This window comes from Miniopterus natalensis, chromosome 5 (assembly GCF_054644295.1).
Source record: "Miniopterus natalensis isolate mMinNat1 chromosome 5, mMinNat1.hap1, whole genome shotgun sequence".
Lineage (NCBI taxonomy): Eukaryota > Metazoa > Chordata > Mammalia > Chiroptera > Miniopteridae > Miniopterus > Miniopterus natalensis.
In genome coordinates this window covers 82,020,811-82,043,128 of record NC_142085.1, presented here as the reverse complement: position 1 = coordinate 82,043,128, position 22,318 = coordinate 82,020,811, and the positions used below count along the sequence as shown (strand labels likewise).

The 22,318-nt window shown below is 37.2% G+C and overlaps 1 protein-coding gene across 2 annotated transcripts in view; it reads right to left on the bottom strand.

Annotated features, from left to right (window-relative positions):
- Window positions 1-5,991: 5,991 nt before the first annotated feature.
- Window positions 5,992-22,318, bottom strand: part of TAB2 (TGF-beta activated kinase 1 (MAP3K7) binding protein 2) — a 67,220-nt gene continuing 50,893 nt past the window's right edge. For both annotated transcript variants that reach the window (XM_087817679.1, XM_016223935.2), the window contains 4 exons: window positions 12,218-12,378; window positions 11,921-12,014; window positions 10,619-10,699; window positions 5,992-8,028 (listed from right to left, as the gene is read on the bottom strand). In XM_087817679.1, coding sequence (XP_087673805.1) covers window positions 7,886-8,028; window positions 10,619-10,699; window positions 11,921-12,014; window positions 12,218-12,378 — 479 coding nt within the window. In that variant the 3' untranslated portion in view covers window positions 5,992-7,885. The remainder of the gene's footprint in view (window positions 8,029-10,618; window positions 10,700-11,920; window positions 12,015-12,217; window positions 12,379-22,318) is intronic.

Here is a 22,318-nt window from a genome sequence, read left to right as displayed (position 1 = left end):
GATGATCTCACTAGTTTCCTTAATAGTCTTACTAAAATCCTTGAGCATCTTCATAACCATTATCCTGAACTCTGTATCTGTTAGCTTGCTTGGTTCTATTTCATTAGTTCCTTTCCTGGAGATTTCTTCTGTTCTTTCCTTTGTAACATGTTTCTTTGCCTCCACATTTTGGCTGCTTCCAGGTGTTTGTTTCTATGTATTAGGTACAGCTGCTATGTCTCCTGGAATTGGTAGAGTGGCTTTGTGTAGTAGGAGTCCTGTAGGGTCCAGTGGCTCAGCCTCCCCAGTCACCTGAGCTGGGCCTTCTAGGTGCTCCCCCGTGTGGGCTGTGTACACTGTCCTGTTGTAGTTGAGCCTTGGTTGCTGTTGGCATCCCTGGGAGGAATGGACCCCCAGGCCAATCAGCTGTGCGGACCAGCTGCAACTACAGCCAAAGGGCTGCTGTGCTGGAGATACTCCTATGGAGCAGGATTTACTTTAGTGGAGCTTTGGTGTTCACCAAGTGTGCCCCTTGAGTGTGTCACTTGTGGATGTGGTAGGGTTGTAATCCAGCGTGGTCTGAAGCTGACCACCAGGTGCACTGTCTCTGGGGCCTCCTGGGAGGTGCAAAGTCAGCCTTTGCCTGTGCCCTGCCCAGGGCCACCCAGCATGAGCTACACAGCAAACAGTAGATGGCTGCTACTTCTGCTGGGCTTGGAGGTGCCCAGGAGAGGCCAAGCTATAAACCAATGCAGGTTGCCACTAGTGCCAGGCCTGGGGCCACTTTATCAAGAGGTATGGGGCATAATGAGGCCAGCTGCTGCTTGTTTGAGAGATTTTAGGAAGGTCCTAAGCATGAGGCTAGAGAAGCCACTTGCATAGAAAAGCCACTGGAAATGGCCTGGATGAGCTGGCAAGTAGGGAGGGGTAGGGTCTTTGGGAATCACCAGGGCGGGGCCAAAGGTGTGAGCGACATTGATGGAGATTCAGAGAAGGCACCGGCTTTGTGTGGGGGGGTGGCTCATCAAAGGAGCAATGGCCTCTGCCAGCTCTTGTTTGGGAGAAAGCTGCCCCTCCCGCTCTCACCCTGATTCCAGGTAAGTTAGTTCCTCCCCGAATGTCCCAGGTTTCTTTCAAGCTGTTGCCTGGCGCTGGGCTCAGAGGGAGCGTGTCTGAGTGATTCTGTGCGCGGGGCCTTTAAGAGAAAACCCTCGGACTCCCACAGCCTCCGCATCCATCAGCCACAATCCCCGCTGGTTTTTACAGCTGAAGGGTGTAGGGACGTCTCTTCCCGGCCCTGGAGCCCTGGGCTGGGGGACTGATGTGGGCCTGGGACTCCTCACTCCTCTGGGAAACCTCCACTGTAGGGTGTACCTCCCAGTTTTAAGTCGAGGCACCGGGTCCTGGTCCCCAGTTTCCATGATTATGCTCGCCTCTGAGGCCCCGCGTCTCCACCCCGCCTACCAGTCTCGGTGCTTCTTCAGTTCCCTGGTTGTGGGGCTTCTGTTCAGCTGTATTTCAGAAGGTTCTGAGTGAAGGTTGTTCTGTATTTTAGTTGTATTTTGATGTGGTTGTGGAGATGGCAGGTGCCCCAGTTATCTACACCGCAATCTTGTTGTCTCTCTTGGCAAATGAGGTTCTTTACAGTGTCACAAAAGCAGACGGCAGAAAAACATTGAAGTTTATCATTTTTCACAAAGGTAATTTATTTAGAAATTTATTCTTCTGAATTTGAACATTGGAATCTGAAACCAAGATACTGTGTAACAAGCCCACCCTCAAAGCAATCAGGCTGCAGGCAGAGAAGGGACATGACAAGGTAGATGGCACAACAGTCCAGGGCCATGGGGTCCCAGGGGACAGATGGGCACAGGGGTAGCACTGGATCTCCTTTGTGGCTGTATCCCCAAATCCAGAGAACACTTGGCATGCAGGACTGTTTTTTTTTGTATGACTCAGAAAGAAATGAAAACTTTGATGCAGGTTTAACTCTAGATAAAGTAGAAATGTCTGATCGCTTGGGATTTGTTCAGTGAGTGCTACTTATTATTTCACTTGTCTTCTTAGAACGTGGGGGCCATTTGTTTCACGTGATGTGAAGCCAGTGCATTTAACTGTAGCCTCTTAATGGTCATAAACAGTAGAAAAGCAAGTTTGTGGTTAATAAAGAGGAATACAGGTAGCAGGTTTTAAAAACTTCATCTTGTCATTTGATATTAAATATGATGCTTTGGGCAACTTCACAATCTTAACAAAGACCGCCCACTATTACTCGCTGAAATGAAACCGTCTCTCAGTGGCTCAGCAGAGCTTGGTTGTCCGGGTTGGTAAGTCAGTGCTCTTAGATGTGTGTGGTCTATTAGGAAAGGAACCGGGCACGTCAGCAAAAGCGTTGGTGCAGTCATTCTGTTGGAAACCAGCAGGCGGCAATTAAGACCGCAAGCAGTTCGCGTGGAAAGGCACACCCGTGTCGTGGTGTTCCTCGCGCAGGGTCTCAGTGGCGCGCAGCCCACCCGCGCGCACACGAGCAGTCCCTGCTTTCTACTACTCCTTTAGCTGGAAGCCTGCCTTTTCACATCCTTCTCGGGAAAGAGGAGAGGGTTATAGTAAAGTTTGCACTCGACTTTCTTCTTTCTTTCCTCTTTTCTTGACTAATTTTCTCAGGAAAAATACCCCCTTCCCATCCCTCAGCTCTTCAATTTTGAGAAAAAAATTGATTCTCTTGTTTAAGAACAAGGAGTCACTGAAACACCTGTATCCAAGACAAGGCAAAATTTAAGCTTTGAAGTAAAATCAGATGTGAAGAGAATCAGGAGCTTCAATTTCAAATGCCAACTTCAGTTTTCCAGAATATCTAGAAAGGTCCCTACTCTTCCACCCTCTTCCAGAGCTACACAGAAAACATTCTCAGTAATGTCATTGTTACATTTACCTGCCCCAACAGTACTGTACCTTATTTCCGCATTTCAAATGCAAAGCATTCTAGTTAGTGGGTTGGCCTGGAAACCTATTAAAATATTGGTCCTACGGGAAAATATACGCCAAGTTCAAAATGGCTGTACCCACTGATTAGGCTGGAATTAAATGTTAGAAATAATCTTGGCCCTTGAGAATCAACAATCACCAACCTCTTATTATGCATAAAGGTGTTTACTGTGGGAGACGGAGGTGTAAGAGCTGGAGGCAGGAGAGCCTGCTAGGTCAGAGTGTGCAAAGGCACTAGGCCTACTAAGAACTGATGAGTGGGCTCACAGGTGGGAGTGAAGGTCCTTTTCTTCTTTTTAATACCTCTGGAAAGCACTTCCATGGTGAAGGTACTGCAGTATATGTTCACTGCTACAGGAATCATCAAGTTTCAGAATGCAGATCAGTGGGTTGCAACAGTTCTGTTATGCAGTGCAGATCACAGGAGGAATGTATTCCTGCCTTCAGAAGAGGTACAGGGGGAGATCTGTAAGGAGAGAGGCTACCATGAAGTGTGCCTTGGGTCAGTCTTAGGCTTAAAACAAATACACAGCTGTGCAAACACTGTAGCAGTCCTTTGAAGAAAGTGCTTACTCTCCTGGAGAAATAATATGTTAAGCTCCATCATAAAAAGGACACTCTTTAGATAGCTGGACATGTAACAGAAATAGGAACACACTTATCTTTAGGTCAGCATAATTTTATCTTTGCAAAGCAACCAATCTTTGATAAGGTAGAGAATTCGATCACAGTTAACTGAAATATTAAATTCTGACCCACTGAGATATCCCTAGACCAGTGCAGAGAAATAAATAGCAAGCTTACCAATTTATTCACGAACACTGTGGAGAAAAAAAGCATTAAAACTCACTCGCGCCAAGGACACGGCCCACCGTTTTAGGGTAATCCAGTTCCTAGTGAGAGAGGGCTTGGCTCAGGTAGTTTCACATTAATCCCTAACACTTGGTGAGGGACTATCTCCCCTTCACAGGCAGAGACATAAAAAACAAGGAAGTATCCCAGGGTTATAGAATAAATCTAGGGAGATGCGTGAATTGAACCCCAACTGTCCTGACTCCTGAGATTTGCGAGGTCTACCCGGGGAACTATGTGTCAGTGTTAAAACACAACTGCTTTCATAACCTTTCCAAGCAACCAGGTAAACCAGTCAAGCCTTATACTATAAGATGGCAAGTCTATTTTTGAACCAATACAGAAAAAAATTTATAGCTACAAATACACTGCATTAACAAGCATTTTTATATGACTTACTACATTCCCTTAAAAAAAGAAATTCCACACAGCTTGCTACATAGAGAGGGGAAAAAACCCAATCCAATAAATATAAAGCTACAAAATTGTGTTTTCTTTAGAAAAAGTCCTTTCTTTTCTGTTGCTGAATTATATTTTCAGATGAAAGCAGTAAAAATTAAAATGCAGCCCTGAGCCATTTCATCTCCAAGTAAAATGGATATAATTGTAGCTTCTGAAAACTGGAGCCAAAAATATGTTCACTTGTCATAGAGAAATAGAAGCACTTTGTAATATTATATGGAAAACTATGCTAATACTCAGCAGGCAGATATTAAATCTGGAATGGCCTTCATTGCCACTACAGATTTAGTATTTTCTAAGACAGTACAGCCAGCTTAATTAGTCACGAGCTGAATATTGTATCTTACACCACTCACTTCTTAAACCTATCATTGCTCACTAGAATTTCTCATCACTGTTAAGTTGGGGTAGAGAAAGCTTTGAAATGTTAGGTAGCTTTGCTATTTGTAAATGTTTTGATTAAAATTTGTTTAGAGTTAATAGCTAAGCCCTGCTGAGTGGCTCAGTTGGTTGGGTCGCTGTCCTGTGCACCAAAAGGTTGCCGGTCCAATTCCTGGTCAGGGCACATACCCAGGTTGCAGATTTGACCCCCAGTTAGGCAAAGATGGGAGGCAACTGATCGATGTTTCTTTCTCACTTGGATGTGTTTTTTCCCCGCGCTCTCCTTTCCTCTCTTTAAAATCAATAAACATATCCTTCTGTAAGGATTAAAAAAAGTTATTAGCTTATATAGTTTTGGACTACCTATGGTTTTCCGCATAAGACTGTAGATTGATCCAGGTCATTTAAAAAAAGTAAAAATTTTAAAGGAAAAATAAATTTTCATTTCCCCCCCACAAAAATTTGCAATGCAATATGCATCTATGTATAATGTATGAGTTATGAGAGTAGATACTGGTCAACACTTTAACAGAAAAGTTCTCCTGAGAAGTCCAGTTCACATGCACCGCTTGCTAACCATCCACCTTCCTTTAAAGGAATCAACAATCACCAACCTCTTATTATGCATAAAGGTGTTTACTGTGAGAGACAAAGAGGGGTATGCCTCCTTTAAAAGAGAGAGAACGTCAGCACCCAGAGACAGTGACGAGAAACAACAGCCCATCTTCCCATTTGCAGTTCTTAGTACCTGTGATCGTATCTCGGTGCAGTAATTCCTGGAAGGTGGTCTCCAGACCTCATATTACCTGGTAAAGACTATCCGTCCCACTGGGTTTAAAAGACCAATCAAGGCATGTTTTCTACAGTTATGTCAAGGAGATCAGTGAGTGCTGCTTTGTTCTTTTCAAGCTCAGAAAAACAGTCATTTGTTGAAAACTCTTAATATAAAGGTTCCCTTCAAGAGAAACACCACCATCCTCAGCACCTACACATTATGTGAGAGCAAGTATTAACTAAATGACTACTGAGGGTAAATGACCCATGAAAACACATTTTCAACAATGGGATAAAGCTTATAAAACCCAAAAAGGAAGGAAAGGAAAAGCTGTAACAAACTATGAAAAAAGAAGCTACATTCATTTTTCTTGCTCAGCTGAAACATGACTTCCTTCATCAGTTAAAAAGCCTGGGGAAGTTAAAAATCATCCAAGAAATGCAGTTGAATGCCATGATGTCACAAGAAGACTCCAGAGAATGAGTTTTCTCTACTTCCAATTAACTATAATTTATCTCCTATCCCACAAACTTTAAAAACAAGTCACAAAATCCACATTAGAATATAAGTTTTTTAATTTTTATAAATAACTTATCTGTTACAAAGATAGTTTACCCAGCTAAATCACAAAACCATCAACTCAAGATATCCAAATTACATTTTATTAATAAAACAAGTAAAAACTGATTTATCAATCTTCACATAGAACTGCAGATGAAGCTGAAAAACAAGGCCTATTTTTAAAGCAAAATGCATCAAATGTAAGGGCTTTGGGTCTATTGTCTAATTAACTAGGATTGTCATATTTCTTCCCATATACACAATGCAAAGCCTGGAAGCCAAGGCTCCGACATTCATACAGATCACCTGTAATAATCCTGTTTGTTTAAAAAATATCCATTTGCAAACATTTACAGTGGGTGACAGTCTACATTATCGCCTATCTTTTGCTACATTTCAGCACTTCCGTGAGCCCCATTCTAAGCACTGAGATATAATTTCATAATTCTTTTTAAATGCATATTGTTAATTCTTTGTCTTGATTTTATTTAGTTATATACATTCCTGATCATCTGAGTATCTTCCTTATAAAAATATATCATGAAAATAAAGAGATGCTGAGGTTGCTTCAGTGTTCAAGTTTGCGCACTCTCCTTTCTTCCAGCTTTTCTTCAGTTGTCCTAGACACGACTAGCCTTGTTTTATAAATACACGATACTGCCACCAGGTCAGGTTTAGAAACGAACTGCCCCAACAGGAAAGCATTTACACTTCTCTCAAAGAAAAAGGGCTGCAGGTACTGCTGCTGTTGCTGGTTGGAGCTGTATTTTCCCAGTAGGAACCTCCTGTGGAGGTTCTGTGGGACACCAGGCAGATGAAGCGAGTTTAACCTTGTTGCTCTGTCAGTGGGTTAAAAATATCGTTTGTTTTAAGCTTCCCTGTGGAAGATAAAACACTGTTGTGTCACCCACCACTAAAGTCAGTATACAGCGTGACCTATAGACAGAGGTCTTGTGATATTTTCTGCAATTCACTGTGCAGCATCTGTATGTCTTCACAGAGTATCGGCACTCATGAGGGCAAAGCACAGAATAAGTAGAGGAAAGTTGTTTTGTGCATAGTTTCATTTCATTAATGCTTTTTTATTTTAAGGCATCGCTTCTTTTGGGTAAGGCTTAAAAGGGACATGATCGTGCTTAATCACTAAAAGGAAAAAAAGAAAATCAGTTAACAAAAGACTATTACACTATACATATAGAAATATAAGAAAATAATGGAGGAGAAAAGAAATCACTTAAAGCAGGCTTGAGAGATCTGTACAGTAGGAAAAGCATCGGATAGTCACTGCATGTTTGCACAGACAATGCATGTGCTTTCCTTTTCATCTTTAGACCCTGGATGCTGGCTTCAGAGTGGAGACGTTTTCAGGGAAGACAAAGACAAGGCCAAGAGTACCACAGATTTGTGAAGTCCGTCCCCTATCCGTGGGCACTGTGCGGCAGCAAACAGTTTTTAAATAGTTAAACCTTGTTCCTTTTCTTCATGTTTGTAGTGTTTCACTGAAAGCTTAGAAAAAAAAAGCCATCATTTTATTCCTTCCTCCTGTCAAAATTCAGTAGTGACATGAGGGGAAAAAGGTACTGGGAACACCTAGGCATTAACGTATTGAGAATTATCCGCAACGGGCTACTGGTAACACTGTACATGGTTAGGCAGTGGGCAACCAAGTCTTTCAGCAGATTACCTTTCACGTGATGAATTTCAACTGCCCGTGACATTAGACTGAGGTATTATTAGCTCCGTGGGCTGACACTTAACATTAGCACAACACCATCTTGTCACACCTTCAATCTGACAAAATCCTACGTAGCAGTGAAACTTTTCCCCTGATGACAGACTAGTTTCTTGAACTTCAGATGTGGTACTGGAGAAGATGGAAGGCCTTTTGGCTCAGAAATGCCTTGGCATCTCACACTGTTCACAGCGGATTAAGGCCGGGTGGTTCAAAAAAGTACAGGCAGTACAATTCCACTGAGCCCCCTCATCATCTTCGGTATCTTGAGTCTTTGGTGTTTTGATGGTGGACCTTTGATCTGTAAGGAAGCAAAAGAGTTATTTTAGAAGCAAAACTCACAAAGTCATAAACTACTGGCAATCCTAAACACTATTTGTGCTGCACAGCAGGAAGCCAGTTAACCAGAAGCATCTAACTGAACCTGACACCCACGCTTGGGCCTCACTGATCTCCATCAAGCTGTTACTTCTCCGCTGGGGAACAGCTACCTGGACATGGTGTAGTCACCTCAATATCTTCTTAAAGGGAAACCAGCATAATTTCCCCCAGCTTATAGCAGGAGAAAAGGGAAATCAATTCATGTGGTAACCAACAGCAAAGATTCCCATAATGTCACCTAAGATTGTGGAAAGGTGTCCTACAACCCCAAACTTAGTGACTTTATAGCTCATTAAAGTTAGAGTTTCATTTCCCACTGATAGTATTTATATTTCTGTTTTCTACCAGGAATGGAAGTTTTTGTTAAATGTTTTCTATGTGCTGAAAATGCAAGCCTTAAATACAAATAAAATATAAAGATGAACTAATTTCTATAATCTTATTTAACTATTTATCAAGAGACCTTGGAGAAGTTAGTAAGGATAAAAATTTTATATTTTATATTTTATTTTATTTTAAGATCAAATTTATTATGAAACAGTAGAAAGAACACTAGATTGATGGTTAGGAGAATGGAGTTGTACATCTGGCTCTGCTGCTAACTCCTGATTTCCTTCTCTGTGATCTTAGGTAAATCATATATCCTCTCGGTCTAATCTTTATTATTAAAGTCACTGCAGCTTTAAGTGGCCAAGGTTCTACAGTGTTTGAATGAATAAAAATATCTTAAATATGAAGAATTATTATATTCTTCCAAAGTTGTGGCTAAAATGAAATTACATTTATGAAACTTTTTTTGTGGGGGGATCCCATTATAAATTTAGAATAGTATTCCTATGAATTATTTTGGGGAAGTTTAAAGTAAAAGGAGCATACATTATTAGATCTCTCCTGTCAAGGTTTATAATTCAATGATTTAAACTATTAAAATAATGTGTATTATTTTGCAAATTGCGCCTACTATCATTCAGTTACTGAGACGGTAATTAAATGGTATCTTTTCTGCTATTTTAAACGCCAAACTACTGTATCTAGTCGATGAAAATACTGACAGTTTTTGTAACAAATTATAAACAATTAAGTGACGTTTGGTCCTCCCTGTCCCTTTAGCAGTACCTTATTTACTAATTAGTCTTCAAGAGCACTTAATTGCAAAATTTCCAACTTCAGGCATTGGTCACAATTTTTGCCACATGCATGAGCAACATGAAAATATTTGAAAAACCAAGGATCTGACAATACTAGTTAGTATCCTCTAAAACCCCTTAAAATAAACAGTTTAAAAAGTCTGACTTCTTAGCATCTAAATTCATTTCACACTCCATCCTTGGGAAACATGTTATAGAATGGTTGTTTTGAAGAACTAAATAAACCTCTATAAGTGAAACTAATAAATAACTTCTTATTTTAGCCTTAAAGCAAAAATGATTGATTTGTTATTGCTCAAAAACTAACCAGCATACAAGCTTCTATATTTTGTGAAAAAGCTTTTAAGTAAAGAATTTTTTAAAACTTTTTGCCACAGAAAATTTCAAACATATATACAAAAGTAGAAAGAACAGTGAAGCAAACCCTCATGTACCTATCTTCAGTAATGATCAAGACGAGCCTTATTTTATCTATGTTCCACCTCTCTCCTACCCTCAACATACAAGTAACTTGATTATGCCGAAGCAAAACAGAAAATTTTTATTTAAAAAATTCTAGTTTTTGAAAGAGTAAAATAATTATATAGAGGCAACTCATTCAGAATCTGAAATACCAACTTTGCTTTTTTAAGGAACTAGGTAGGCTATGCCACTATTTCTTTATTCCTTTATTCGATTAGCACCAAATCTCACCTAGTGTCTGAATACTTGCTTGCTGTGCCAAATGCCCTAATCTCACTTTTGCTCCTTTGTAGTAACAGTTCGTTACATTGCAGCTATTTTTAATGACATTTAAGTAAAAAAAAATCAAGGTTAGCTAGGCCTAATTAAATTATACTTAATGCTGGGAGTAAAAATTCCACATATTTTGATATTTCCTAGTTTGGAGAGCACATACTCTATAAATATCAATGATGTAGAATGATATCAGAGGTTATAGTTTTCAAAAATCACTCATCTGAAATTCAGAGTATATGATTATACACAATTAAGCGTAAATTAAATACAACAGGCTACTAATGAAAAATAAAACTCCCCTATGGTATCTTTCTCATAATTTGTAAAAAACTCTAAAGAATACAAATTTTTGCACCTGATGATTTTTTTGGCCAAGACTTGGTATTTTGGGAGTACACAGTGAATCCTAAGGACACCTACTTTTTAAGAGCTAAATACATTACACTTTTGCATCTTCCCCAATACCCAGCATGTAAATAAAAATCAACCAATATGTTCCTACTGAATCCATCCAAGAATGTCTAAGTTTGAAGCACTTCTAGAGAGGAAGGTTGTAAAAATAAAATTTTCTGAAAAATTGCTTTTCAAAATGTAACAGTTTTCACACTTAATGGACACACTAACCTTTGGGTTTTGGTGGCACAGGACCTACAAATCCAATATTGTCATAAAAGTTATGAATAGCGCTGGGATTAAAATGTGGTCCTGAAATATATAAAAAGTAAATATTTCAATGTTTATAGCCCCAAAATATTTTATTTTTTATAAAGCAAATATTTTATTTCTAAAAAATAATCACAGAAATGCTTTTCATTTATTTTGTACGTCCAATCTCAAACTAGATGTAAGGATTTCAACACAGCTCAGGTAGCTTTAGTGCACACTCCCAAGAGAGGTCTAAGTGGTAAACTGGGGAAGGGCTCAAATTAATGCTGGTCAGACAGTAATGTAACAGAACCAGGTCTCTGCCGAGCAAATTAAAATAACTAAAAATTCAACAATTAAAATATAACTTTAAATGACCAAACATGGCCTTAGCTTAACAGCTGGGCCTCAAGTAAGTATAAAAACCTTGCACTGATGTAATACGGTGGTTCAGATTTTAAAGAAAAGGAACAAGTTCAAAATTATAGTTTCTAGACCAGCCCTAATTTTCTTTCTCTCTCCGAAGTTAAATTATGGCATTTTCTATGAATGTTTCAAGATGAACAGTTTACTGACGTTTTGAAAGAAAATAATATGAGTCATCTTTCAGTTTAATGGATTCTGGCACACACTCAAAAGTGTGATTAAGGACTTCTCTTCCTGTTGGCTTCTTTCCCTTTCCTATCTGTTCCATTTTATGTATTTCTGTTATTTCCCCAACTTCAGAGTTGGGTTAAGTTGTAAAATTTCCTTTTAACTGCCTATGAAACGGGATTAAACTGGCAACATTCCTGCTGCACTAAGCGGCACCTGCCAGAAGCTCGGGCACAAGCTGCCGCTGCCCTAGCGTTTTACCTCCCGGGTCGGTCAGCTGACAGTGCCGGGGGCGGGGCTTAACTGTGCTCGGAAAGCCTAGTTCTTGAAAGGTGAAAGGACAATACAGAGAGTTTCATATATGAGCACATCTATTTTAATCCTTACGAATATTACTGTAACACATCCCACTAGTACTTAATAGCAATACTTTTGACAGTGCAGCCAGATGACTGAAGTAGATTTGAAGGGTATAAAATTATGAAATTACTCCTTAAGCAAATATGTAACATTTGGGGTGGGGTTGGGGAAAGAGAAAATAAAAACCCAATAGTTCGTTAGCACTATGTGGATAAAAAGTCAAACCTGAGACAATAAGATTATGACCGATAAATCTGTTTTCAGCCACAGGAAAAGAGTTGGTATAATTATACAATGAATTTCTGCTGAGTATGCACTGAACTTTACCTCGGGCTTGAAAAAGATCAATTTCTTTGGTTAAGCAGTCAATGTCAATCTGGAGTTGTCTATTACAACTTCTTAACTGCTGCATTTCTTCCAGCTGAAAGATAATTCCATGTGAGAAGGATCTACATTGAATTCTCGTGTCATTAGTTAAGAAAAGTAGAGTTTGGCAGGGGAAGGTGAGAACAGAAAAACAAGTATGAATGAAGAGCTTTTAAAACTCGATCAAGCTTTTATATTATGACAGATGGCCTATTCACATGTTCAAGCACAGTGGTCACAAATTAGAAAAAGACTTACTGAAGGTATTTGGGATATGGAATTCGACCTTTTCAGGCGCCTTCGTGTTAGATTATTTTCCATTTCATTAACCTCAGATTTTAGTTTATCCAGCTTTTTCTTTTGAATCTCAAGTTCTCTTTGAAGTCGTTCCATTCTGGCCTTCTGGTGTACCAATAGAGCTGTAATACATATTAGTAAACATGAGGACTCACCCACTTTAGTCAATTAACCTTTAAGCAGCCTTGGGAAAACAAAACAAATGAATATTTCTGTGACAAGAGTTTGCCAAGAATGCCAAAGACACATTAAAACAAAATATTGTGTTTAAACATTTGAAATTTCAAAACTTTTTAACCTGAAAATTATCTTAATTATTTAAGTGGACAAATGTCACTCATTTTTTTTTTTTTTTTTTAGGGTTTGGATAAACCTACTTTATGGCCAAAGACAGCATTTTAAGGCTATTACTTCTCTAAAGGCTCTAGTCTAGTCAATTAACCTACTTACTACTATTTAATTCACATCTGACCTTCTAAAAGGATAAGCCCTGCTAATCCAAAAAGTCTGATGTGTTTGGACTATGCATAAGGTATTCAAATAGAAACATTTTATAGATATTTTAGAAGGGAATACAGATTAGGTTTAATTCATTTTGATGTATGAAACAGACTGACTTTAATCCACATGAATGTTAACATTAAGCTGTTGAAATTGCAGAGTAAAAACTATACTACTGAGAGAAATCAAACACGTATCTTTTCTATATTCCAATTACATTTTGTGAAAATAGTTTCCTAAGATATTTTTAAAAAGAACATAAGTGATCAATCTTGTAGCATGAATGATGAACTGCTTGGGAAATCTATTAAGCCATAAAAATTGATATATGTTCTTGTGAACCATCCCTGGACAATGTGAGGCTCGTTTTTTTAGGATACTGGACTGAAAGTGAAGATACCTGAATCTACTATAAAAAGGCAGTTTGGGATGATTCTACCATGAGAACACAAGCAGATTTGGAAAAATATAATAACCTTTAAAAGCAAAAAATGGTAATTAAAATAAAAAGGCAAGCAGATTAAACATTAGATTAATGCTAACCAGTCATCTTCAACTAAACTCAAACTTCTCTGAATCTAAAAAATAAGGAAAAGGCTATGGCATATTAATGTACATTCAGGCCATTTAATCCAGTAGTGTATTCTAGCACCGAGTTAGGGTGCGGATTAGGGAAGGCTGTTAGGCTCAAGTACTTCAAAATCAACTTTAAACGGTTGATAACTTTTCCCAACAAAAATGTGACTAATATAATCCACAAATGTTTCCCTCTGTAATTTTCCTTTCTTATTTATTGGAAGAAACAAATACAAGGGCATTATGTTTCCAGTTTTAAAAGCCATGGTTAATTCTGATAAACACTAAAATCCTGGTACCTTCTCTGCCATTTTAATGTATATTCTGTAACGCAGGGAGGTGTTTTTGAAGGTATACATATTCCTGGTTGAAAACTTGCTGTGTCTTTGCACATCCATACCTACACCCAAGCTTGTTTTGTCAAGCTTGTATTAATTTGGTTTATTTCATTTCAACTGCAGAGTTTTATCCCTCTGTCACCAAAATATAAGAATTCTGCATTAGGATTTATTTATTGTCCTAAAAGAAGATGAGGATGTGGGTTTTATTTTTTGAGTGGGGCAACGAGAAGGAAAGATGGAGGCAGGAAGTGGAATGAAGGGTGAGGCAAGGGCAAACTAGGAGTGACACACTTTCCTTCATTCCTTCCCCTTCCCTTCCTTTCTTTTCCCTTCCCTTTTCTTTTTCTTTACTTTCCTTCATTTCTAAACTCCAGCTACCTACCAACATGTCTCAAGTGGCATCATTAAATTAGAAATTTGTTCAAATAAATAATTATTTTATTTAAAGGTAGCATTTTTAAAAATGCTGAAGATTTTCTCCCAAAAAGTTCTTTCCCCCTGCTAACTATGTAAAAAAAATTTTTTTGAACACATTTACTTAGTGGTTCTAATGACTAAATGATAGTTTGTTTCTGTTGAAATTAGAAAACAGGATATACATTTGTGATGTATATTACCTATGGAGAGGGGGATGAGAACAGACTTCCGGAGAAATTGATACCACACTTGAGTGGTCACAATTTATACTATAGGGCAGACAGAGACTCTAGGGTTTGAAATTATTGTAACAATTGGCCCCAGGCTGGTGATTTCCTTGGAGCACTTGGGAGAAGCAAATGCAAAGTGCTCCGTCAACCCACTTCGACCACCAGGGAGCTACTACATTGGGATCCATAGAGGAAAAATACTCAATGAAGAGAAGATCTCAATAGAAAAGTATGACCAAACATGAGTATAATCTATCATGAGAATCAGTGGCCCAAAAGGAGCCCCCAAATTAAAGATTATATAATAGTCTGAAAGAAGGTATGGAAAAGTCTGTTTAAGGTGATTAAAGTAATAACAGAAGAAACAAAAATATAACCAAAGAATATGATACTGGGAATAATACAACAGACAGATATGGAAAAGTACCATATACAACCTCTTGACATGAAAATAGTCACTGGAATGAAAAAATCAAATTGATTTTTAAAAGGTAGATTAGACAGAGTCAAAAACACAGTTAGTGAGCTGGAAGACAGCCCTAAGATTGCTACCCAGAGCATACCGAGATAAAGTGATTAAAAACATGAAAGAGATAAAAGATTTCATGAATCTAAAAAGGAGTTCCAGAAAAAGACAACAGAAAGAAGGAAAGACAAAAGTGAGATTCTTGATGAAAGTTTTCCAAAATTGAAGGAAAAAAATAACAGATTCCAGAAGACAGAATAATTTGTTCACCTAACTGAATTATTGGGGTATAGATGATTACAGACATTTCCAGATAAAGTCTGGAGGAGTTTATCAACCACAGACTACTGCTGAAAGAACTACTAAGGATGTTTTTGATAAAAGGAAATAAATACAAAAGGGAGAAATAAGATAAGTAAGTCTTATTTTGGAAGCAACAGTAATTTATAGGATGCTAAATAGAATGCAGTTTCTAAATTAAAAGCCAGATGAAGAGGAAAATCAGTGGAATTTGATTAAACTTAGATGGCAGGAAAGAAAGGGAAAAAGGGAAAATAACTGAAAAACAAAAAAATGACAGGAATAATTCCAAATATATCAATATTCACAATAACTATAACCTTAATTAAATGTATCTGTTAAGACACAGATCAGCAGACTGGATTTTAAAAATTCAGTTATATGCTGTTCATAAAAAAACATGCTTAAAACATGATCCACTAATCTAGTCTTTAATACACTGAGACTACTACTATGTGTCAAACACTGTTGTAGGCACTTGGGCAATCAATGAACAAAACAGGCAAAAATCCCTGCCCTGCTAGAGCTTATTTTACAGAGGTAGGGGCTGGGGGTGGTACAAGAACAAGGCTCTAAACAAGGGGCCAGCAAACTATGGCCAAGTGTGTCCCACCACATAGAATACAGTCACGATCACTTACTTATTGTTTATAGCTGTTTTTGTGTTACGACAGCAGTGTTGAGTAGTTGTGACAAAAATGGCATGGTTTGCAAAATCCTACATAATTAACTATCTATCTGGCCTGAATCAGATCATGTGGACTCTGAGTAAATGGGGACCCATCACAGCACAGAAAGGGTGAAAGTAAAAGGATTAAAGTAAAATATCTATTTTGCACTTTCGGCACCATGCTGACACAAAGTAAGAACAGCCAGTTACTGGCGGTGTGTGAAGACTGTGGTGCACTAAAGGCACAACAAATCCCAAACCCAGCTCCACTCTTGACAAACAGGCTCAACCCCTCACACTAACCACCTGAAAGAAAGAGGGGTGTTTTCATTTCTGGGTGTAAATACACTTTATCTCAGTCTCCTCTGTTTTCTTTTTCTTACACAATATTTGGCATTCAATAAAAAATCATGAGACACAGAGAAAAGAGAAAAATCCAACTTATCATCAAAGCAGAAAGCAATCAATCGAACCATATTCAAAGGCGGACCCAGATGCTGGAACCACCTGACATGGAATTTAAAACTATGGTCAATATATTTAAAAATCTTTTTAAAAAAGGTGGACAACATGGAGGCTTCAACAGGCTTACCAGCACAGTGGATACAGAAGAATCAGTGGGTTTGGAGGCAGAACTTACCCAAATTTGAACACAAAGAAAAAAAAGTGGAAAAAAGAACAAAGCACCCAAGAGAAGTAGGACAATATCAAACAGTCCAATACAAGTAATTTTCCCAAATTAATAAGACAACCAACCATAGATCCAAGAAGTCCAGAGATCTCCAAGTAGTATTAAAACAAAACAAAACAAAACCTAGACTCATCATAGTCAAACTGCAGAAAACCAAAGATACATAGAAAATCTTGAAGGCAGCTAGAGAAATACTGAAATTTATATACCAAACAAATACACAAATGAAATAGTCAGTGTAGTGATTATTCATTTCAGAAAAAAAAATGGACTTTAGGGAGCTTACAGATGATTATTTTGTATTTATAAATCATCACGACACTAAGAGATAAGTTCCTTTTATTTCACACTTGGAAAAATTAAGCATTTTAGATTTTTCATTATCAAGTATATTTCTCAATTAAACCCAAGTTCCTTGAGCGTAAATACTAAATTAAGTTTTGTACCACCTAGTATCTAATATTAAACTTTAAAAATTGTAGCCACGTGGTAGGTATCTATTATATGTAAAATAATGAGACAATTTGACTTTTAATGGATAGTAGAGTAAAATTCTAATTTTAAGTCCAAGAAATAGAAATATTGACAGAACAAAGTTAAGATTTATTTTAAAGCCTCCTTCAACCCGGTGGGGCATGGCTCAGCAGTTGAGCATCCACCCAGGATCCAGGAGATCGTGGTTTGATTCCCAGTCAGGGCACATGCCCGGGTTGCAGGCTCCATCCCCAGCAGAGGGTGTGCAGGAGGCAGCCGATCAATGACTCATCACTGATGCTTCTATTTCTGTCTCCCCCTCTCCCTTCCTCTGAAATCAATAAAGATGTATTTTTTTTTTAAAGTGTCCTTTAATTTTTAGTTTTAATATTTTTCACTTAGTAACACATTCTGAAATTGAAGATAAGACTTTTAGGTTGCTGACATTGCAGGAAGGTGGCTTTTTACATGCTTGTTCTAACAAGGAAATAAAATAAATGATGTATTTAACATCTCTATCATACACTGACTTCTTTAGTGTTCTAAACTTACCTATTTATTTTGTCCTCTGAAACAGACAAAAAAGGAGAAATAGCAGGTAGAGAAAAATTTAGTACCTTTTAAGTCATCTTTCAGTCAAAATTAAAATTTAATGGGTAAAGATAATTTAAGCATGCAACTCCCTCTTGTGGTTGTTAAAATAACCATTAGTGAATTAAAAAACTAGGGCTCTCAAAGAACTCCAACAAGTATGCTAGATGTTTTATATAGCAAATTCAGAAAGCTTATTTAGTCTTTACTCAACTTTTGTCAGCTTCTGATGAACAATGAAGATAACTTTTTACTTAACTCTGTAATTAGAAAAACACACCTGAAGGTCCAGATGGTGTAAGCTTTACTAATTTTAGGCATTCTATAGTTTAAATAATGTCTAATTTCTCCAAAAGCTAAAACAAGATGGAAGGTGAAATGTATATATTAAAAAATACCTTTACCATTGGAAAATGTACCAGCTATTTATGGATACAAAGATCTTAGGTTTATTTTTTTTAAAAAGAAAAACTGCCATTGGAAATATATTAGAGTGTAACTATTGACAGCAGGAATATCTGTTTTATATACCACTGTATAATTATAGTCACTTATTTGGTGATTGAACCGCAAAAAATTTAGAGGTGGCAATTACTCTAAAATAAAATAAAGCATCCTGATGTTTCATCTATTTTGCCATTTTTAAGGTCAGTTTGAAATTAGATCTTGCAACAGTTCTGTGACTGGGCCCATAATTTGGGCAACAAATACAAAAAAACTTTGGGAAATGATTCTTCTATTTTTAAGAAATTTAAATTACTTGTACATTAGTATTAATAATAGGTAAACACAGGGCCTCTGCTCGATAATACTTTGTTGGCGTTTACTTGTATATAATTAAGACGATGCATGCAATCTTATAGGGTTAAGATACAGACATTGTTCAAGATTTTTGTTTTAGAGAAAAAGAAAACTGGAGCCTAGGCACACCAAAGGAGCCTCAAAGGTGAACTGGATGAACCTATAGGAACTGGAGATATTTATAGTTTAGAAAGTTAATACTTTAAAAGGGAATATGGTAGCTATTTTCAAGTTTTTGAAGGGATGCATATAAAAGAGAGTAAGGCCAGTTCAATATGGTTTTCAGTAAGTTTATAATAGAAGAAAAGATATATATAAGACTTCTCTTCTTTTTTCAAAATCTTGGAATGGAGAAGAACTTTGTAAATAAGAAATAAGACTAAACCCAGAAACTAGAAGGAAAACAGATTGATAAGCACAAATATATAAAACATTTTATAAAACAACAAAAAAAAATCGACCAAGTTAAAGCAACAGAAGAAACAGACTAGGCAAAAAAAGGCAAGTTAACAAAGTAAGAATTACAAATGGCTTAAAAATTAATTCTTGAAAAGATGCTCAATCTTACATTTATAATTTTTTTTTGGTAATCGTCACTCAAGGACATGCTTTTATTGATTTTTAAAGAGAGGGGAAGGGAAAGAAAAACATTGATGTGAGAAGTGTTTGTGTTCAAGTGACCCTCATTTTACCTACTAATGGCCCCATAGCACAGGAGTGGCAATGCTGGCCATTCAGATATGCCAAAGAGAAGCTATAAATTGTTTCCTTTAATGAAAAGGTGAGTACAGTAAGTAAGATATTAAGAGAGAGACTGAGACCACATTCACATAATTTTCATTACAGTATATTGTTATAATTATTTTATTATTGTTGTTAATCACTTACTCTGCCTAACTTGTAAGTTTAACTTTTTACAGATATGTATGTATAGGAAAACGTGTGTGTGTGTGAATGTATGTACGGTTTGGTACTATCTGTAGCTTCAGGCATTCACTGCAGGGTCTTAGAACATACTCTCCATGGATAAGAGGGGACACTATTGTATATGGTAGAACTGAAACTCTTCATTCTGTCTGAATTAGGTGTGGCTATGTGACTTGTCTTAGCGAAAGAGTAACATGTGCTTGAGCAGAAGCTTAAGGAGTCAGTGATGATTTGCTGTATTTCCTTTGTCTTGCCTGAACAATCATGGAAACTTAGAGACCGAGCTTCCCTCAATCTGGGTCCCAAAGTGAGGATGATATAGAACAGAGCCCACCAGCTAATCTACAGTGGCAAGTGAGCTAGAAATAAACCTTTGTTGTTTTAAAGACACGGTTTGTCACTGCAGCATAACCAAGCCTAAATGATACATTTATCAAAATTAAAAATACGCATATCCTGTGACACAGCAGTTCCACTCTGAGTAATCTCTTCTGCCAACATACTCAGACATGGACACAAATATGTATATACGGAATTTTTACTGCAGCAGCTTATAAAAGACAGACTTTAAGGTTTATCAAGAAAGGACTGGTTAGTGATTATATACAAAATACTATACAGCCATTTTTAAATTGTTTGCGGGTAGTTTTTATTGCGCGCTCTACCACCAGTCAACGTCAAACGTATAAATACGTTTCCCGCATACAATGCGTTAAAGAAAGCAGAGCTACACTTGTTGACCTGGAATATTCAAAGAGAATTAAAAAAAAAAAAAAGATAAAGACAAAGAGCAAAATACTATGTTCCACTTAAAAAAATATATATACATCTGCTTGATACATAATTTCAGTTTCCAGCAGAATACAAAATGAACTGTTTGTGAATAGCTATTAGTTGTCCCTGGTGAAGGGAACTTTTCATTAGACAACCTTTATGTTCCTAGATATACTTGAATAAAAATTAAAAAAAAATCAAGTATATATAGGAAAATAATACCTGAGTGTAATAAAATTTAAAAAGGACAATTCTAAAATTTATGTAGAATAGCCAGAGACCCCAAACAGCCAAAATAATTTTGAAAAGGAACAAAGTACGACTTCTACGTCCCAATTTCAAAACTTACAAAGTAACAATAATCAAGACAGTGTGGTGCTGGCATAAGGACAGACCTGAAGGTCAAAAAAGAAACAAAAGAAAAACAGGATTAAAGTATCACTGAAAAGGTGTATAACTTTATGTAAGTAATTTTTAAAAAAACATTGTAGTTTACCAGTTAGATCAATACCACAGATGGATTTCCGCAGAGGTACTAGAGAAGGAGAAATCAGTTTTGGCAGCGATGTTAGTTTTGTAAAAGCCTCTCAATATTATAACGAAACACAGGAAGCAGGCCTTTCCACCCCCTCCAAGAAAATTGGTTTGAATGAGTTGCTAGTATTATAAAAAGCATAGTTTATAAGTGGAAGAAGACAGAAAGTCTCAGAATACTGCGAATGACAAAGTATTTATTGGCATTTTCCAGAAATTAGGTAGTCAGGTGGTATGACTGAAAGAGAAATATGTAGATCGGTATCTGGCCAGTACCCTTATTACTGATAAGCAATGTGCATCAGTATTTGTTCTTAATAGGTAAAATAAGACTCTTCTTCGTATCTGTAGATTTTAAGCTAAAATTTCTAACATACATTTGGTTTTTCTATTTGGCACTCTTTCTGTCTCTGATTCCTGTAGTACCTTAAGGACTCAAATGTAATTTAATTCCTTTGGGCTCGTGGTGGTGGTGATTGTGGCAGACTTGGTGGTGAGATGAGCAGGATCCTGGTAAAAGTTTCATTAATTTACCTTTTTCTTCTGCTCACTCTATAGTAGAGGGCATATCTCTTATGAACATAAATTCTTGTTTTTGAAATTTTTTAGATTTCAAATGTTACAAATATAAATGCAAAATAATGCACTTTGGTTACCAAATTTATTTATGTATATTCCCTCTTTTGAGGAAATATTTTTCTATGATTTTAGTACCTGGCTCAACTTACTTTTCCACTCTGAAACAGTATGTTCTAGGAGTTTTAGAAAGATCAGTTTCCCTGCAGGAGGCAGAGATTATTTCTTTTCTCCTTATTACACACCACACAAATTAGAATTCAGAAAAGATCCTTGCTTAAAGATCAGTATTATTCAGGTCAGCCCATTTAGCAGTACTGTAGTGAGTGCTGTGTAAATTGTAGAGTATTACACACGAGTAAGTTAACATCACAAAAAAATGCATTTTTCAGAAATAAACAGTCCTGATTTCATTAGAACAAAATCAAAGAAACACTATATTAAGATTGTGTCACTGGATGGTATGTAAATGTGGGTCAATATCAACTCCATAGTAAACAGAAGGAGACAAGATGAAAGGTAGCAGAACAGCACCCACGCCAATACAGCGTGCACATACACAGACAATACAAAGGTGCAGAGCCACATGAATGTTAGGAAATTCAGTATGTGTGTAGTATAGTTTAAAAAAGTGATCACGGTTGTTACAGCTATCTAAAGGTTGTTCGCAAAGAGAAGTAATTTGAGTGGCAGATTCCAGGGAGCCCTGCTTTTCTGGGTAGGCTTTGAGCTCTCAAGCCAGATCCTTCACTCATCAGCAATTTTTTTTTTTTTTTCAAATTTCAGGTACCTTTAGAAGGTGCTCCCTATGTCTATTCAGGTCATTATTGTTTCACTTCTGATTATATCTATATGTTGTGAATTCTTTCTCTATAGCTGCCTGTTTTGTTTTATTTTTTATTGAGTCATCTTTTAGCTCCATGCTTCTTCAAGTGAGGCACATGGGGCCCCCACAATAGTGGACCAGGGGTTATATGAAGCAACAAGATAAATCTGAAGTATCTTTCCAGAGAGTATATTCTGAAAATCTGGAAGGTCATTATAGTGTCATGATTAAGCATGTGGGCTCTGTTGTCAACTTCCTAGGTCAGAATCTTGACTCTACCATTTGTCCTTTGGTAAGGTGCTTAAGTTACCAGTTCCTAAGTATTTTAATATGAAAACAGGTATAATACTAGTGTCTACTTTACAGT